The following is a 10,908-nucleotide window of genomic DNA, read 5'->3' as shown; positions in this document are numbered from 1 at the left end:
CACACCAGTGTGCATTCACACCTAAATAAAAATTAATCTTATGCCAAAATGAGGAACCGAGAATATAGTGCAAGGGAAGAATGCTTGCTTCATATTTGTGAGAAAGCTATTCTTTAGCTACTCCTACAATACATATATATATACATACATACATACATACATACATACACACAAAATTACTTGTCATAAATAATAAGACCTACAACTTTATCTCAATAATCATGAGATAAAAATATTTTCTTAAAATGAGTGTGATCATCAGGGCTGGAGTTTAGCAGCTAAAGAGTACTTCCTACTCTTGTAAAGGGCCTGAGTTTGGTTTTCAGCACCCTCTTCCAGTGGCTCACAACCACCTGTAACTCCAGCTCTGGGTGATTAAAGGCCCTCTTCTTGCCTCTGTAAACAGATGTACTCACAGGACCACAAACCCTCAGGCACACACACACACACACACACACATAATGCACACAAATAAAAATAAGAGAGATCTTTAAAAATAAAAAGGCAATGTCATTGATTTTCCAATATTATAGAAAAAACCCTTAAGACATTCGAATAGATCAAACTTTTATTTTGGTGGAAGGCTACAGTTTTTTGTTTTGTTTTGGCATTTAGGACTTATTTTATGTGCATCGATGTTTTATTTGCATGTATGTCTGTGCACTGTGTGCATTTGGTGCCTGCAGAAGCCAGAAGAGAGCATTGGATCCTTAGAACTGGAGATAGAAACAGCTTTTAGCTTCCATATAGGTGTCAGCCAGCTGGAAGCTGAACCCAGGTCCTGGGCAAGAGCAGCCAACTCTCCAGCTCAGTAGGGGGCTATTATTTTTAAGTATTTAAGAGATTAAAGGCATGTACCACCATGTCCTTGTGTGTTTTCATTTACTTCTGAAAAAAAAAAAGGTGGAAACATGGGACAGAGACCTGTTTCAGTGATCCTTTCCTAGGACCTGTGTGTGCTGTGTACAAGACAGAGGCGAGCTGGAGAGAAATCCCCCGGGAGGCACCTCAATCACTGCACAGTCATTGAAACCGGGCTGCACTGTAAACACCTTCAGCTCACTAAGTCCTAAGCAAGTAGCTTCCTCAGCCTTTGTTTTCTTTGAGCAATTCCCCTCTGTCCTAAACCACGGAGAGTTGATTAAAAGAAACAAATCTCTGGAGAGTCGGATACCCTGTGGCCAGGGCTAGCCCTAAGAAAGGGTTTATATTGTGTAGATGACCTAGAAAAGTATCTTCCAGCTCCCATACAACCCCACCGCCAAATATCAAGCGACCTGTGGCACCTAATTTGATTTAGGTAATAGTACATACACTCACTGACAGAACTATTCAAGAACATTATGAAGTGAGCCTACTTCTTTTCCTATCCTTGTGGAATAAAGGGGAAAGCAAAAGCCAGGCAAGCTATAAAAAAAGATAACTGGGTTAAACTTACATATTAGGGGGGAAAAAAGTCTTATTTTCCAGCTTTGATCTGGTTGTCAGTTGGAATGGATTTGCCCAAGTGATGGCCCACAGAAAGGCCAAATTTGTTCTTTTCCTGCTCCTCTTGAACCTCTTTTTTCAGTAAGAATCCTGCCTGGAAGTTGAGGTCAAACATGCTGCTTGGAGGAAAGTAGAGTGGCTTCTCCTCCCAGATAGTCTCCAGGCGCTTCTTCCATCCTTCCAGGATCTGCCTCCGAGCATCTGGTGGGGTGTGGCCAACGCCATACGCCAGTTGTGGTTCCAAGACCTGGAAGCCACAGAAATGCAGGATGCCATTCTGCAAGAGATAGAACACAGAGTTAAGTCACAAGAGCAGTCTGGCAGACTGTACTGTAAACAAGCATCAGAAATTGGTCTGGGAGCTGGAGAGATGGCTCAGTGGTTAATAGGGCTGCCTGTTCTTCCAGAGGACCTGGGTTCAATTCTTAGCACCCACATAGCAGCTCACAACTGTCTGTAACTCCAAGATCTGACACCCTCATACAGACATACATGCAGGCAGAACATCAATGCACATAAAATAAAATAAATTATATTTTAAAATTCACATAAAATAAAATAAAACATATTAAAAATAAGTTGGTCTGGGGGCTGAGAACTGGCTCAACCATTAAGATTTGCTACTCTCTCAGAGGAGCCAAGCTTGGTTCTCAGCACCCATGTGGAGTAACTCACAACCACCTGTCACTCCAGCTCTGGGGGACTGGATGAACTTTCCTGACTTCTGTGGGCACCTACATAAATGTAGCACACACACACAGAGCAATAAAGTAAATAAGTATAAATCTTAAAACAAGAAAAATAAACAAAGCTGTCTGGGAGTTGGAGAGAGGGCTTGCTGGTTAAGAGCACTGGCTGCTCTTCCAGAAGACCTGGCTTGGGTTGCCAGTACCCACATGATAGCAACACCTGTTCCAGGGGACCCAATGTCCTTTTCTGACCTTGACTGACACTGGATACACACGGTACAGAGATGCATGCAGGTAAAACTCATAAAATAAAAATTAAAGTTTAAAATTTGTGTTTTGTTTTTGAGACAGGTTTTCCCTGTGTTGCCCCAACTGTCCTGGAACTCACTCTACAGAGCAGGCTGCCCTCAAACTCACAGAAATCTGCCTGCCTCTGCCTCCCAAGTGCTGAGATTAAAAGCGTGCCCCACCATTGCTTGGTTAGAGTTTTAAAAATCTTTTAAAAGGGTGATCTGGAGCTGGAGAAATGGCTCAGAGGTCTTGAGATCAATTCCCACCAACCACATGGTGGCTCACAACCGTCTATAATGAGATCTGGTACCTTCTGGCTGCAGACAGACATGCAGGCAGAACTCTGTATAAAAAAAATTAAAAAAAAAAAAAAAAAGAATGATCTGGGCTCGTCAATTAGAGTCCAGTCAGACCTGAAGTGCCCTGGGGAATTGCCACAATTCCTTCTCTTACCTCTGCCCTCCCTCCCTTTCTGTCACCTCATTTAGCCTCCTTGGTGGCACTTTCCTTTGAATGAATAAAAGCTTGAAACTGTGCCAACCTCAATCCTCTGCCAAAAGAGCCATAAGTTCTATTACATTAGGGAGAGCGCTTGCCCCTTGGCAGTGGCTCGTGCCAGGGCATGTGGATGTGCATTTTCCTGCCACTCAACATGGTGAGCTTAGTCTTTACGCTGCACAGCTCACTCACTGTCTTCTCCAGTCCCTTCCCTCATCCTCAGGGTCCAGTGACCCCAAAGCCCACCTCCAGAGCAAGCTGAATTAACTCAGTTCTTATCTTGGACGAGGGAGCCAGATGTACTGGTCTATGCCTTAAACCCAGCACCCAACAGGCTGAGGCAGGAGGACTGCCACAAGTTTAAGTCACCCTGGGCTTACATAATGAAACCCCCCTTTTAAAGATTGCTATTTTTATTTTTATGTGCTTTGGGGGTTTGCCTGCATGCATACGTGTGAGGGTATCAGATCCCCTGGAAGCGGAGTTGCAGACAGTTGTGAGCTGCTATATGGGTACTGAGAATTGAACCCCGGTCCTCTGAAAGAGAGGTCATTACCCTTAACCGTTAAGCCATCTCTCAGGCCACGACACACCACACTGCACCACCACTATTTATTTTCTTAAAAGGGGGGAGGGGAGGCTGGGTAGATGGCTCAGCTAGTAAAGGTATCAGCCTTGCAAACCTGATGGAGTGAGCTAGAACCCAGAGCCCATGTAAAAAGTGAACACAGTGGCATGAGTCTGTATGCTAAGTCAAGATGGGCGGAGGGGGCATGAGAACCGCTCAGAAGCTCCTTGGTCTGCTAGCCTCCACTATGCAGTACCATCTCTCTCTCTCTCTCTCTCTCTCTCTCTCTCTCTCTCTCTCTCTCTCTCTCTCTCCCTCCCTCCCTCCCTCCCTCCTTCTCTCTCTTTTATAAAGGAAAAACAGACTGTTCTGGGGCCGCAGACACAATTCCAGGAAGACTGGGGAGTCCAAGGCTTTGACTCCACACGCTGAGCGCCAGGTGCACTTTGGTTAGGAGAGACTGTTTGGCCAGGTACCCAGCGGCCTGGGTCACAAACTCCTGAAGGAAGCCCTGGTGCTGCTGCATCATTTCCGGGCTTTCCTCCTCATACCTCGGGTCAGTTTTCAGTTACTGCCTGGAGGTTTGGACTCCGAGGAATGCTCGGCTAACTAACTCCCCTGGAAGTTCACCCACAACAAGGTACCTGAAGTGGCCAGAGGGTGATGTTTATGTCCCCGTTGATACCCTGAAGAGAGAACATGGAGCTGCTACTCCCAGTGGTGAAGGAAAGCAAGGCCTTCTTATTCTGAAAAAGAAAACAACTGTCACCCCCTCCTCTCCTGGGACCCAGTGAGTTAATGAGCGGGGCCTCAGGGAGATGGACGAATCCGTCCATCCTACTGGGGCTATCATTTCAGAGCAACTCCTCTGCAGCTTCAGCGTGACTCTGCACATGTTCCGACTGTGGCTGGGACCGGCATGTGTCTGTAGACAGCCATGACTGCAGCGCAAATCACAAACTCACTTCAAACAGTAGGAGATGGCCTGGCATGGTAGATGGCCCAGCATGGTGGCACATGGCTTTAATCCCAGTACTCGGGAACCACAGGCAGGAGGATCTGTAAGGTTAAGGCCAGTCTGTTCTACAGAGTGAGTTTCAGGACAGCCAGGGCAACACAGAGAAACCCTGTCTCAACAAACAAAAAACAAAAACATTGGTGGCACAAGTCTTTAATCCCAGCACTCAGGAAGCAGAGAGAAGTGGGTCTCTGTGAGTTCCAGGCCAGGCTGGTCTGCAAAGAGAGACCCTGTGTCAGTTTTTTAAAATTTAAATTTAAAAAAAGTTACAAGATGTTTTTTGTCTCTATTTATCCTCCAAATAACAAAGAGGAGGTTTTTTTGGTTTTTGTTTGTTTGTTTGTTTTTTACTTGTTTTATTTTTTTCCAGGCAGGACCTCAAGTATCCCAGGCTGACCTAAAACTCTCTACATAGCTGAGGATGACCTTGAACTCCTGATCTTCCTGCCTCTACTTCCCAAATGGGATTTTAGGTGTCTGACACCAAGTCATCAAATTTTCGTTTTATTTTTCCTATGGAAAATCTCAAACATGAAGAGGATAGCACAGCGAGTGTCCACCAGACATCTTAAAGTCTAGTTCACCTGTCCTGTGGCACTCACATTCCGTCCACATTCACTTGTTCATTTTCTCTGGAATATTTTAAAACACAGTCCAAGGGCTGGTGAGGTGCTTGTCACCAAGAGTGACAACCGGAGTCTTAACCCCCAATCTGCAAGTTTATCTCCACATACACACCAAGGCACTGTGTGCCCCTCCACATAAACAAACAAACTAGGGGACTGGAGAGATGGCTTGGGGGTTAAGAGCACTTGCTGCTCTCCAGTCCACCCGGGTTCAATTCCCAACACCCACATGGTGGCTCACAACTGTCTGTAACTCCAGTTCCAGGGGATCTGGTGCCCTTTTCTGGACTCCTTGGGTGCTTCACACATGTGGTACACAGCCATACAAGCAGGCAAAACACCTATAGGCATGAAATAATAAATAAGTGTAAATAAAAATCAAATCCAAAACATGGTATCTTTTGGTTTATAAGAGCTGTACAATGCTCCCTGGTCTTAGAGTCAGGCTGTGTTCTTGGGGCAGCGTCTACCCAGGAAATGCCCAATGGTTCACCTACCTGGAAAGGACCGTTGTCATACATGGTAGCATATGTGTAGGCGAATCCTGCCACAAGCACTCGATCAAACCAGCCTTTCAGAATGGCAGGCATTCCAAACCAATACATGGGGAACTGCAGGGCAGAAGACACCCAAGGTCAGCACTAGGTACTAGGCTGCCATCCCTTCCTCCCCTAGCCAGGAAGAGCTCAGGTGCTGAGCAACTGTCCACAGTGTCACTGTAGAGTACCTTCACCCTTATGATTCCCTCAGGAAAAGTTAGCACATTTAGCAAAACAGGGATAACCAGGAAAGTGACTTGCTCCCTTGGTATGAACTACTTGGTGAGGCCAGGCTGCAGGATTGCTGAATGCCAAGAGTTTGAGGCCAACCCAGGTAGCATAACACACAGACACACACAGATACACATAGACACACACATACAGAGAGAGAGAGAGAGAGAGAGAGAGAGAGAGAGAGAGAGAGAGAGAGAGAGAGAGAGACCTCCCCCACAGACACACACACTAAAACTGGATGTGGTAGCGAGCATCTGCTATCCTAAAACTCAGGAAGCTAAGGCAAGATACTGAGGATTTAGGGCAGCATGGGCTATATACCTAGACCATCTCAAAAAAGCAAGAGAAGAAGAAATATAACAGGACATTCTATCAATTCAGGAGGCTGAGGCTGAAATATTGTGAGTTCAAGGCTAGCCCAGGCAGCATAGTGGTACTCAAAAATAGTCCCAGCACTCAGGAAGCAGAGGCAAGTTGATCTCTGTGAGTTTGATGCCAACCTAGTCTACGTATCGAGTTCTAGGTTAGCCACGACTATATAGGGAGACCCAATCTCAAAAAAATGAAATAAAATAAAAATCAAAAAAAAACAACAAAAGAAATCAAAATAAAAGTAACACAGTGCTAAAGAGAGAGTTTACATGTTAACAGCGCATACTTCACCAGGCAGTGGTGGCACACACCTTCAATCCCAGCACTCGGGAGGCAGAGACAGGTGGAACTCTGTGAGTTCAAAGGCCAGTCTGGTCTACAGAGTGAGTTTCAGGACAGCCAGAAGTACACAGAGAAATTCTGCCTCAAAAAAAAAAAATTTTTTTTAAAAAAAGTACATACTTCTCTTTTAGATGAGCCAGACTCAGTTCCAGCACCCACATTGTTAAGTGGTTCAGAAGTCTAGCTCCAAGGGATCCAACACCCACCTCTGGTCTCCACAGGCACCTGCACCTACATACACATACTCACTCACAGACACACAGCCTACATAATTTCAAAGATTTTTCCTGATATGGTGGAACACACCTTTAAAAGCAGCACTCTGTGGGTTCTAGGACAGCTTATTCAACATAATGACTCGAAGCCATCCAGGGCTACACAGAGAGGCCCTGGCTCGAAACAAACAAAATACTAAAGAAAAATATATGGGAGTGCTTAACTCAGTAAGAAAAGAGGAAATTCTGTCCTTGGCCCTGACTCTTTTTTTTTCCTCCTAAAAACTACAGCTGCTGGCTGGGTGTGAATAAAGTCGCATGCAAATAAGCTCCGTTTCCATGGAATCCAACTGGTACCAAAGTCCAAGTAGCAAGGACTGCAAGGCGCCTTTGCCTCCGCGAGCAATGACAGAAGATTTTCCCAAAAGCTTGTGTTAGCAGATGTTCTCCCAAGACGAGCCTCCCTTGTGCACACAGATCTACAGTCCCATCAACTAGAACAAACAGACTCACTCAGAATGTAGACCGCTGGTCACTGTGACTAAGGTGTATCAGGGGCCCCATGAGAAAGTCTTATCTGGGGTACTGTTCAGTGGCAGAGCACATGCCTTGCACACTAGTCCAAGGCTCTGTCATCCCATCCCCACAACTCAAAACTGCATATTATCTGCCCTCTGGTCCCAATGAAAGCTGAGGAGAATCTGCTCAAAACATGGTTCAAAGCTCATGAACACATCCAGGAAGAAAGCCAGGACAGAGAAAGAAATTGTAGGGCTTAGAGACATGGCTCAGTCCATAAAGAGCTGGTCTCAAAAGCATGAGTGCCTAAGTCCACTTCCCAAGCACCCCTGCGAAAAGCTGGGTGTGGTTTCACATTCTTCTAATGGCAGTAACTGCGGCTGCTGGGATACTGCACATGCGTAGAAGTCACTGCTACTCTCAAATGGTCCGGGATACAAAAGGAGCAGAAGTACACATTTGAGAGCCCACAGGGAGAGTCCACTAACTAGGCACACTGGGGGAGAAAAGCCAGGGACTTCTGTGTCATCCTCGGGACCGTGTTCCTGCATGAAAGTATAATTAACCCCAGTCTGGTCAGCAGATAAAGTCACCAGCCATCAGGCTTGATGACTTGAATTGGATCCCCCAGACTGCATTGTGGAAGGAGAGAACCAACTCCTGATAGTTGCCCTCCAGGAGCAAAGGGCAAGTGTGCATGCACGCACACATGCACACACGCACACACGCACACACGCACACACTCACACACGCACACACACACACACACACTAATGTAACTTAAATAAGTACAAAAAGCGCAGGAAGCTAAGCCAGTACTATTTGTGAAGCTACGCAGTGCCACCCTCTGAATGACATCATTTATTCAGAGGGAATGCAGAGAGTGACAGGTCCGGGGAACTGGACAAACACTCCAAACATCGCTTCCTTATGATTTCTACCCTAGCCATACCTGAAATATCACGAGGTCTGCAGCTTCCAGCTTTTTCTGTTCAGCCACAATGTCTGGGCTCAGGCGGCCTTCCTTATAGGCTAGAGCTGTCTCTGAAGAGTACTGAAAGTTTTCGGGGTCCTTCGGCTTACCTGTCGGGAGGAAAGAGGGGCTGAGGTTGGGCCACAGGGTCTACTGTCAAGGGAGAGAGACAGTTCTTACCTGTGATGTCCTTTCTGGAAACGATGGGGTTAAAGTTCATAGCATAGAGGTCGGATTCAGTTACTTCCCAACCTTGCTTCTTCAGAGCCTCTACGGCAGCCTCCTTCATGGCAAAGTTGAATGAAGTCTTCTCCTCATGGGCCAATACAACCAGGGCTCTTCTCACTGTTTCAGGACAACACAGTGAGATGTGGAAGGAAAATTCAAACAGGCTGAATGAGTGACTCATCTAACATGCTTGGGACCAGACATGTTTCCACCTTGGTTTCTTAGATTAGGGAATAGTGGTTAAGATTATCAATTGAACAGCTCTAATCTGAACATCTGAAGTCCAGCAGGCTGATGAGATAGTTCAGCAGGTGAGAGCATTGTCACGTCTGATGACCTAAGGCCAATCCCCAGGACCCATAGGACCCATAGGGTGGATGGAGAGAACCGGCCTCTGGCGTTATCTTCACCTCCATGTGAACTATGTACACACACACATACACACATACACACATACACACACATGCATACTCCCAGTAAATGTAATTTATTCATTTTTAAAAGTCTGAAGTCCAGAGTCAGGCAGCCTTTAATCTCAGCACTCAGGAGGCAGAGGCAGGCGGATCTCTGTGAGTTTGAGGTCAATCTGATCTACAGAACGAGTTCTAGGACAGCTAGGAGAGAAACTCTGTCTCAAGAAATAACCTATATAAATATGAAGGTTTATTTGGTTGACACCACTTGTACCACAGGTGAACCATGCCACCGCTCTCCCTACAGCCCGCTGTTAGTGGAAAACAAATGCCCTGCACGGTCCAGTCACTCTCAAGACTGAGTTACTGAGCACACAGAAAACTAGTTCTATCAGCCATTTCTGTAACATCAGCATCTGGGAAGCTGAGGCAGGAGGACTGCCACAAGCTCCAGGAAAGCCTGAGCTACAATGTAAGACCCTGTTTCAAAAACAATATTCAAGTGTTTCTGTTTCTTCCTCAATAACCCTCATTTCATGTGTACACATAAATACACAATGTTCTGTAAGATGGTACGCTTTCTTTTAATTTTTGAGATGAGTCTCCTAACCCAGGCTGGCCTTGAACTCGATACATAGCTGAATTTGAATTTCAGATTCTCCTACCTCTCCCTTGTAAATGCTGGCAATTGTGGGTATGCCTTTCTGTAGGACTAGAAAGTACAAAAGTTATTATTTAGTTAGTTATTTGGGGGGGGGTTGTTTGTTTGTTTTTGAGACAAAGTTTGTGTGTAACCCTGGCTGTCCTGGAACTCGCTCTGTAGACCAGGCTGGTCTAGAACTCCCAGAGATCAGTCTGCCTCTGCCTCCCGAGTGCTGGAATTAAAGGCATGCACCACCACCTCCTAGCTAATTCATATTTTGAAAACCTACTATGTGCTGGGTAGTTTTTGCCAACTTGACATAAGCTAGATCACCTGGGAGGAGTAAACTTCAGATGCCGAAAAACTTTCTCCATCTGACTGGCCTGGGGATGTGTTTATGGGACATTTCCTTCATTAACAATAGATTTAGGAGCACAGCCCACTGTGGGTGATACCACCCCTTCGGAAGCAGTCCAGGGCTGTGTTAGAAAGCAGGCCGAGTAATCCTATAAACAGCATTCCTCCAGGGCCTCTGCTTCAGCTCCAACCTCCAGACTCCTGTCCTGCCCTCCCTCAGCGATGGACTGTTGGCAGGAACAGGGAGTGGAAATTAACACTCTCCTCCCCAAGGTGCTTTAGGTCAGTGCTTTCTCACAGCAAGAGGAAAAGAAACTCGGACTGGACCTGGCATCAGAGTGGGCTCGTAGCTGTGAAGGACCTCACAGCGTTGTTTTGAGGACTGTGGAAGGATTTTGAAGCTTTGGGCTAGAAAAGCTATTGAGCTCTCAGAGCATAATAAGCCTTTGTTGGGAGCCTGGAAGATAAAAATGCCCAGCACAGTGAAGATGGGGGCCTGGCTTGTGACGTTTCAGAGGGAAGTTTGAGAGTCCTCAAAGACTCTAGAAGGGCTGTTTTGTCATGTTTTATATTGAGACTCTGGCTTCTGGTCAGCTGAAGAACTGGCTGTGATTGACAGGGGTCCAGCATCACTGAAGTGAACCCTTTGCTTTACCGGGCCACCTAATCCTGGTCAGCTGCAGCTGAAACATAGGCTGTGGTTAGAAAAGATTAACAGCACTGAAACGAAATCTCGGGGTCAGCACTCAAAAGCTGTGGTCCCAGAACAGAAGACTGCACCTCAAGCTGGCAGCTCGACCGCTACTGCATTAGCGTCACCAGGTGGGACTGGTTTTCAAGACTGCACCTCAAGCTGGCAGCTCGACTGCTACTGCATTAGCGTCACCAGGTGGGA

At 46.2% G+C, this 10,908-nt stretch overlaps 1 protein-coding gene across 2 annotated transcripts in view; it reads right to left on the bottom strand.

The window, feature by feature from the left end:
• Nucleotides 1–567: 567 nt before the first annotated feature.
• The window catches only part of LOC101996668 (NAD(P)H dehydrogenase [quinone] 1), a 13,179-nt gene continuing 2,838 nt past the window's right edge, over nucleotides 568–10,908 (bottom strand). The window contains exons 2-7 of one of the 2 annotated variants that reach the window (XM_026779630.1): nucleotides 8,553–8,717; nucleotides 8,352–8,482; nucleotides 5,676–5,789; nucleotides 4,179–4,280; nucleotides 1,439–1,765; nucleotides 568–888 (exon numbers count right to left, since the gene is read on the bottom strand). In XM_026779630.1, the coding sequence (XP_026635431.1) occupies nucleotides 1,460–1,765; nucleotides 4,179–4,280; nucleotides 5,676–5,789; nucleotides 8,352–8,482; nucleotides 8,553–8,717 (818 nt within the window). In that variant the 3' untranslated portion in view covers nucleotides 568–888; nucleotides 1,439–1,459. Of the gene's footprint in view, nucleotides 1,766–4,178; nucleotides 4,281–5,675; nucleotides 5,790–8,351; nucleotides 8,483–8,552; nucleotides 8,718–10,908 lie in introns of both variants that reach the window. The other variant, XM_005348442.2, reaches the window with a different exon arrangement.

The sequence above is a fragment of the Microtus ochrogaster genome, chromosome 6 (genome assembly GCF_000317375.1).
Source record: "Microtus ochrogaster isolate Prairie Vole_2 chromosome 6, MicOch1.0, whole genome shotgun sequence".
Lineage (NCBI taxonomy): Eukaryota > Metazoa > Chordata > Mammalia > Rodentia > Cricetidae > Microtus > Microtus ochrogaster.
Note: the sequence above shows the minus strand (reverse complement) of the source record. Positions and strands in the feature narration are given on the sequence as shown.